At 40.8% G+C, this 8,797-nt stretch overlaps 1 protein-coding gene across 4 annotated transcripts in view; it reads left to right on the top strand.

The window, feature by feature from the left end:
- CDK15 (cyclin-dependent kinase 15) overlaps positions 1-8,797 on the top strand; it is a 93,705-nt gene that overhangs the window by 16,891 nt on the left and 68,017 nt on the right. Inside the window, exons 1-4 of one of the 4 annotated variants that reach the window (XM_005858232.2) lie at positions 714-1,336; positions 2,106-2,255; positions 2,464-2,564; positions 7,524-7,603. In XM_005858232.2, coding sequence (XP_005858294.1) covers positions 1,214-1,336; positions 2,106-2,255; positions 2,464-2,564; positions 7,524-7,603 — 454 coding nt within the window. In that variant the 5' untranslated portion in view covers positions 714-1,213. Of the gene's footprint in view, positions 1-713; positions 1,337-1,356; positions 1,446-2,105; positions 2,256-2,463; positions 2,565-7,523; positions 7,604-8,797 lie in introns of those variants that run through there. The other 3 variants (XM_014528809.1, XM_014528814.1, XM_014528803.1) reach the window with 3 other exon arrangements.

An 8,797-nucleotide genomic window follows, 5' to 3' on the forward strand; every position in this document is an offset into this window, starting at 1 on the left:
CTGATAGTCTTAGGCAACCCCTGTGAAAGGGTCGTTCGACCCCCAAAGGGGTCGCGACCCACAGGTTGAGAACCGCTGATCTAAGTAGTCACCTAAAAAAAACAAAAACAAAAAACAAAAAACTACATGTCTCTAATTTGAGTGACTCTTTGAATTGGCCTGTTCTAGGTATTTTCTCTTGTGGCAATATTAAAATATTAAAGTAAAACTTTAATACATGCTCATAATTAAATCATCTGAAAAGTTTTTTAAACCATTGTGAGGCTCATTATGTAAAATATACATAAATAAGCCTCATTTTTTCCTTTAATGATGATGATTGTGTGTGTGTGTGTGTCCTACATTCTGTCTCACCCAGGTTAGTACATTATCGTGGCAATAACCAACCTTAGGAGTCTAGGAAAGTAAAAAGTTCTGTTCAAAGGCTACAAACTAGCTTAAGCTAGATCCTCGATGTGGCATCCTATTAATATCGTAAACATTAATTACATTGATGTGAAAGGAAGTGGGGAGAGGAAAAGAAGGAGATATTTTATGCCAATTCCTCTCTCTGCCAATGGGCAACAGTATCTGTATCGTAAGAACAACCCAGGGACTCACCAGATAGTTTTTGAATGAATGAATGAATGAATGAATGAATGACTACCCCTCTGGGAGTACCAGATACACTATTGCTTGAAGGTGAAGAGATGGAGTAAGCATCTTCAGCTTTTTTCCTGTTTTATGATTCTGTGGTTTCTTTGACTTTTAAGAACTGGTTAGGCTGCAAATATATTTTAAAGTCTGAAAAGCAAAGTGCTCTCAGAGAACAGGCAGGGGGAAAACACATCTCAACGCATCCACTTGAATCATTCATATCATGATTGTTTACACGGACAAGCACTGTCAATGCATAAAGACCACGTATACCCCCAGAGCTAACTTGGGGCTGGAATCTGACTGTAACGTGCCAAGTTCCTTTGCACCCAATAGCAGCCGACCTGCTTCCAGGGGTGCACACGGGAGAGCAGGCAGCGGCGGTTCCGATGGATGCTTTCTCCTGCCGGTGAGGAAAAAACTGCTGAAGTCATGAGGCCGCCCCAGCAGAGCCCTCATGTGAGTCATATGAAAGCTCCCGCGCTGCTGACCTCTGGCAAAAAGGCAGTGACCGAGGACAGGAGAGGCCGAGAAGGAGAGGCTCCAGAGCGAGCTTTCTCCTTGAGCCTGGAAGACGATGGGCCAGGAGCTGTGTGCAAAGACTCTCCGGCCCGGCTGCAGCTGCCATCGCTGCTGGGAGGGAGGCGATGCGCGCAGCTGTCAGAGGAGAGCGCCCGAGAGGACCGAGGCTGCCATCCAGGTACTTGTCTGCCAGCAGCAGCAGCAGCAGCATCTTTCTCTGCTGACAAACCCAGGAGAGCAGAGACCGGCTCCCCTCTCCGTGGCAGGCAGGGTCTGATTGTTCTGCGGTAGGTCTCAGCCAATAAAAAGGAATTTCTATTAAAGTCACAGGGAATTTATGGCCATAGTTATCAAATTTGGAGATTTGCTTGTAAACCAAAAGGGAAAAAATAACCCGAGGCTTTGGGCCGCCTGAAACTCAGTGGACTTGAGGTTGAGAGAGGAGTTGTTATTCTCTTGAAACCTCTCCAGGACTGAAGAGCAGGGCTGACCTCCGCGTAAAAAGCAAGCTGCAGGATTGCTATGCTGTGGACTTAAATGTTCAGTAATCAGCTCGTGGTGGTTAGCAATGCCACACTAGAAAATTATCCCCCTACAGGGATAAATGAAGGGGACATGGGGGGGAAACAAGTGTGAGGTAAACAGAGATACATTGGAAACCATCCATCAAAGAAATTTAGGTTAGCCAAGTTTTCAAGGACATATTTTTAGGTGAAGAAAGAATGTAGTGTTTCAACAATGGATATTCTTAAATTTTGTGTGTGTGTGTGTGTGTGTGTGTTTAAGTGATCTGACCTTCAGAAAAGGTGCCTTATGAGGGTACAGAAGCTTAGGAAATATTTGAAAAGTGAAAATCAGGCAAAAAAAAATGAAAGCATTGTTTATGCCAGCCACTAGGTCTTGACATTGCATACATTTTATTGCTGCACTTTCCTTTTTTTCTCTAGCTAACAGACCTCAAAGAAGCATCACGTTCCACGACTTCATTTCACCCCAGGGGACGTCAGGCTGCCCATGCCCGGAAGTGCAAGAGTAAAAGGCCACGCAGTAACAGTGAGTCTTTTCAGGAAGAGGATCTGAGGCAGGGCTTTCAGTGGGTGAGTGAGCAGCTGATGCTGATCAAGAGGGTTTCATGTGTGCTTGTCTAGCGAGGCTGGCCCCACCTCCAGGGCAATTACTGAGCTGACCTTCCAAGTACATTCCAGCAAATTCCTCGGCGGGAGGGGGGTGGGGGAGTCAACACTAAAAAAAAGTGCTCTTTCTTTCTTTCTTTCCCACCTCTCATCCCTACCTGTTCCCTTTAAGCCCACGAAGAGCCTCCTCCCTTTTGGGGCAGCCTCATCCTACTTGAACTTGGAGAAGCTGGGTGAAGGTTCCTATGCTACGGTTTACAAGGGGATTAGCAGGTGAGTGACCCATAGCTGGAGAGACTTTAGAGATGAGGATCCCTCCCCTTGGTTTGACATTGTAAAGCCAGGTGACACATTGCAGAAGTTCAGGACCCGTGCAAGACACCATGGCCAACAGGGAAAGACATGATGACTTAAACAACCTTGCAAGAAAAGCAAATTTCTCCCGCCCCAATTAAAACCAGCCCACTATAATGTTTATCAGCGTTCCTTCTCTTGATTTCAATGCAAAGTAGACTTGCTCTCCCCCTAAAACACAGTGGAAGTTTGCAATGGCAACCTTGAGTTTGCTCCTTCATTCTTCCACTTGCCTTCAGAGGAGAAACTGAAGTTCGTTTCTACAAAGCATGGTATATGCAAAAAGTGATTAATCCTGTGTTTTCTACACTCATAAAATAAACAAAATGGCTGAAGAATAAAAATACTGCTAATCCAGAAGCCAAGTGCCCATTTGGCTAACAATAAACTTTGTCAAACATATATGAAAGATCTGTGAACTCCACTGCTCTTTAGTAAAAAAAAAAGATGGAGGTCTGATTTCTTTATGTCACTTCGATGTTGAAAAATAAAATGGCTTAACCGAGGTATGTACCCTTGACCGGAATCGAAACAGAACCCTTCAGTCTGAAGGCCAATGCTCTATCTACTGAGCCAAACTGGCAAGGGAGATGTCCAATATTTTAAGAGACAAAAAGCAAGTTACAGAACAATATGTGCTCTATGATCTCATTTAGAAAAAAAAGCACTCAAATGTACTTATTATACATGTATAAATTTGTATGTGCATAGTGGAGTCTGGAAAAAATACACAAGATATTCTTAAAAGTAGATACTTCTAGTGGTTGATACTGGGATGGGGAAAGAAAGATCACTAAAACTTTTCACTTTATTCCTCAGCACAAAGACATTCATTATATTTGTAATTTAAGAGCAAATTTTAAAATATCATAGAGATAGATGCCAAAAAGGCATGTGATAAAAGTTCAACATCAACTACTAGTTTTTAAAACTCTGAGCAAAATAGGAATGGGATGATACTTCCTCACTATGTTATAGAATATTTCACATCAACAGCCCACACATTTTTTGTTGTTGTTGTTAATTACTAGAGAGACAGCACCATTAAGTTAGAGATAGGCAAGAGTGCCCATTATCTTTTACTAGAGGCCCGGTGCACAAAATTCATGCACTAGCGGGGGGGAGTGTCCCTCAGCCCAGCCTGCACCCTCTCCAATTTGGGACCCCTTGGACATCCCTCTCACAATCCAGGACTGCTGGCCCCCAACCGCTTGCCTGCCTGATTGCCCCTAACTGCTTCTGCCTGCTGGCCTGATAACCCCCTAACCACTCCCCTGCCAGCCTGATCGATGCCTAACTGCTCTCCTGCTGGCCCGATTGCCTCCAACTGCCTTCCCCTGCTGGCCTGATCACCCACAACTGCCCTCCCCTGCCAGCCATCTTTGACCACATGGGGAACCCTGCTGGCCTGGTCACCCCTAACTGCCCTCCCCTGCTGGCCTGATCACCCACAACTGCCCCCCCCCTTGCTGGCCATCTTGTGCAAGGGTGTGATGGTCAATTTGCATATTACCTCTTTATTATATAGTTAAAGATTACCATTAATGTTCTAGCCAATGCAATGAGGAAAAGAAGAATGAATATCACTTTTTGGGGGAGGTTATAGACTTGTCTACCTAAAAACCCATGAAACTATCAAAATCAGTATGATAAACAGTAAGATCAGTTACAAAATAAAAATATCCTTATCAAAAGTTGTCTTTATGTATTAGCAATAACCATTTAAGAGAAAATATAGTGGGAGAAATTACTCTCACAGTAGCAGTAACAAAAAGCATTCACTTCAACAAATAGGCAGGATTTATATAAAGATTTATTAAGGAACATTAAACACTTGAAGAGCCATAAGGGCATTCATTTTTTTTTCATACAGGCACTCATTCAGTCTACTAATATTTTTTAAGCACCCACTGTGTGCCAGGCACTACTGTAGCCAATAAGGATTCCTCCAAGAAGGAGACAAAACCCCCTGCTCATATGGATTGTACTTTCTAGTGGGAGATAGGCAATTATTAAACTTAGTAAAATACTGAGTTTGTCAGAGGGTGGGGGGTGGTGAGATAGACAATTATTAAACTTAGTAAAATACTGAGTTTGTCAGAGAGTGAAAAGTGCTTTGAAAAAGGATAAAACAGGGAAGAGGGGTTAGGGGTGGATTACTATTTTAAAAGAATGATGACAGGGGGCCGCACTGGGAAGGGAACACTTGAACAGACTCTGACACAGGGAGCTGTGAGCTGTGCACATGTGAGGTGGAAGAGCTTCAGGCAGAGGGAACGGCAGGTGAGAAATCCCTGAGGCCGGAGCAGGCCTGGTGCTGGGAGGGGAGAGTGGAAGCAGATGAAGGCAGGGAGAAGACGCAGCTGCCGTAGGACAGGTGTATAGGGTCTTATAGATCATTCCAGGGGCTGTTGTAAGGATATTTGGATTAGAACATCTAATAGTGCAAAGATGTTAATAATTCTCTAATTTAGATTCTTACTGCATTGTAAATGTGTTCAAAAGCTACAATAATTAAAATAGTGTAGCACAAGTATAAGAAAAGACAGATCAAAGAAGTATGAGTTTTTAAAGTTCTGAATAGTCACAAATCCAAGTATTAGTAAGATCTCATATATAATCATGGTGGCACTTCAAATCAGCAAGGAAAAGAAGATGGTCCAATACATGGAGCTGGGACAATAGTTAGCAACTGGGAAATATAAATTCCCAGTGGGTTAAAGAGTTAAATAAAAAATAAAGAAAAAATCCAGGAACTAGAAGAATAGATAAGAGAATTCTGTGTGTACATAACACTTAAGTCAGAACCCATAAGGGAAGATTGGAAGTGTTCATGGTGCCCCATCTGTCCAAGTATGTTCTACAAAGCCCCAATTTTGAGACACCTTAATAGAGGTTTTATTGAAAGAGTTACTGTGGTAAAATTGACACTGGGAACCCTGGAACAAACTAAAATGTGACCTTCATTGTAGGTGCTCTCAACATCTTTAAAATGTGCATGTATACCAGTACTATCTAAGAAAGGCTGAGAACATTTTAAAGTATAAAGGATTTTCTAAACATATTTGACCAAAAAACTTTTTTGGAGGGGTGGTGAGAATTTCAAAGAACTATGCTCTGAGTAAAACATTTTGTAGTGCCCCATGCCAGAGCAAACTGTGATTTTGAACCATAGCCTGGCCTCTGCCCATAGGCCCAGGCACCAAAGCAGGTTACACGGTTTGAGGGGGGTGGGAGGGGGGAGGAGTATTTTAGAAAATGTTGAACATCATAAAGTTTTTAAATTTCAACATTTCAAAGACATGATAAGGCAAACAAAAGAAATTGTTGAAGAGTATATGCAAAATAGTTTAGTAAAATGGTGGTCAAATAAGGCAAATCATAAAAGAACAGAAAAGACCAATACATTTATGAAAATTCAGTTCCACAACTAAAGACATAGAAATTAAAATGTGGTAATCCTTTTTATCTATAAATAGTCCAGAAAGATTAAGATAAAAGCATGCTCTAAAAACAAACCCCGAAAATGTGTAGCTATCCCACCCTCAAGGAGGGGGAGCACAACTCCTCACTCCTTAAGTGTGAGCTACTCACGGGGACATTCTTCCCTAAGTATAGTGTTGGGGGTGGGGGTGGGGGGTAACTACAGGGAAGAAATCTGACAAACATTACCTCAGCCAGGTGATTAAGGCCAACATCAAGTCATAATTACGATGATATGTGCCCTTACTATGGTGTGATGAAAATGGTACTCTCCCTCCTCCACACCCCTAACCCCAGTGTTATAATCATAAGAAAACCTCCAACAGAGAGGTATCCTACAAAATTCTTGACTAAGGTGCCAAGGTGCTCAAAAACAAGGAAAGTCTGGAAAATTGTCACAGCCAAGAGGAGCCTAAAGAGACATGACAACTACATGTAAACTGGTATTCTGGATGGGAATCCTAGAACAGAAAAGGGACATTAGGCAAGAACTAAAGAAATCCTGGTAATCATATTGCAATGTATAAATGTATCAGATCAACACATTGTACACCTTTAACTTGCACAACATATGCCAATTATATCTCAATTTAGAAGAAGACTAAGATAAAAAACTTGATTTCATAAATTTACACATCTACTGATATCTACTTTAGAAGAAATAAAAAGAAATAATAGTTACTGTAAGAAAACATTTTGAAATAAAATGAAAAAGTCATAAATGCTATAAAAAGGAAAGGTAGTACATACCAGCAAATAAATGTTGAAGACTTAAAGATCGTCTGTACTCTATCACTTCTGTGCACGTGTGCATTTTGTCTTCCATGTGCACACAGTTTATGGTCGACCCTCAAACAACACGGGTCCACTTATACACAGATTTTTTTTCAACAAATACCGTAAATGTATTTTCTCCTCCTTAGGATTTTCTTAGTAACATTTGCTTTTCTCTAGCTTACTTTATTGTAAGAATGCAATATACAATACATAAAACATACAAAATATGTGTTAATTGATTGTTTATGTACAAGCAAGGAGATTGTTAGGAGGTTAGTACAATGATTCAGATGAAAAATAAGGATAGCTGAGATAAGTGCACAAAGGAAAATAAAAGGAACAATATAGTACATCAAAATATTACGAGGAAGGATCTGATGGGGGGTGGGGGCATTCTCTGATTTCTGTATCTCCAAATTATTTTTATAATAAACATGGATCACTTTGGTAAAGAGAAAAAAATATTTTGGTATACATATACATATTATATGACTTTTAACACTTTTTATTTTGAAAAATTGTAGATTCGTATGCTAGAATATATTTGGAAGGAAAACTTATTTATGTTAAATTGTAAAGAGCCATCTTAATGTGCGCCCTTTCCCCCCATTCTTCTAGAATAAACAGACAACTAGTGGCTTTAAAAGTCATCAGCATGAATGAAGAGGAAGGAGTCCCATTTACAGCCATCCGAGAAGGTAAGAAGAGTGAAATGGACCCAACCGATATGTTTTAACTCAGGGGTCCTCAAACTACGGCCCGGGGGCCACATGCGGCCCGCCCAAAACATTTATCCGGCCCGCCGGGTGTTTTTGCCGCTGCTGTGTGCATAGGAATTTGTTCATAGTTTTTTTTTTTTAACTATAGTCCGGCCCTCCAACAGTCTGAGGGACAGTGAACTGGCCCCCTGTTTAAAAAGTTTGAGGACCCCTGTTTTAACTCATTGATTGCGGGGGGTGGGGGGGGGAATGCATTGAGTCTATCCATTCAGTATCTAGCTTTTGATATTTCTAGAAGTAATATTATAATTGTAATTTTATTCTTCCTACCAGTTTTTCAAGTATAGTTACACTATCATTTTGCTACTCATTTTTGAGGAAATCAAGATTCAAAAGTATTGTATTAGTTGACCAAGACTATACACTCAATGAGTATTTATTTAGTATCTCCTTGTGTGTTTGGTCCCATACTAAGTGCTAAGGCTATAGCTAATAACCTCAGAAAAATCCATATAAAAGATAAAATTAATAATATAATTACATAAATTCTTAGTAAACAATTTACTTGAAAATAATAAGTGGTTTAGATAGCATTTGAAAACCTCTTTGGGAAGGCACGTATGTCTATTGTTGTGCCTGTATTGTCTCTGTACCCTGGGGAGTATAGCAGGTGGGTGAGGATGGACTTGGGTTTGAATCTTAGATCTACCAATTACTAGTGTGACTGTAGGTAGATTACTTTACCTATTTAAGACTTGGCTTATTGCAGAAAGAGGATAATAATATTACCTATTTCTTTTCCTTGTTATGAGGATTAAATGAGAATATGCACTTAGAGCACTAATCACGGTCCATTTTCAGAATTCAACAAATGCTGGCCATTATCATTCTATTCTTGTTTTATTTCCCTCAGTGATGACTTGTTCACCACCAAAAAACCACTATCGTGAATATGAATCTTTAAAATTCCATTTATTAACCTTTTACAAGAGCCATTTGAAATAAAATGAGAATGGGATTGCTGTCCATTTCATCAAAAACCCAGAGAAATGGCTCTTCCCTGGCCTCACTTTCCCCCTGTTAAACGACTTCATTCTCCCTTCCCTTCTGTATGTGCACATCCTGCATGCACCACTCTAGGGGGCGGGGGGGCGGGGGCGGGGATTGAGATGG

This window comes from Myotis brandtii, unplaced genomic scaffold (genome assembly GCF_000412655.1).
Source record: "Myotis brandtii unplaced genomic scaffold, ASM41265v1 scaffold1162, whole genome shotgun sequence".
Lineage (NCBI taxonomy): Eukaryota > Metazoa > Chordata > Mammalia > Chiroptera > Vespertilionidae > Myotis > Myotis brandtii.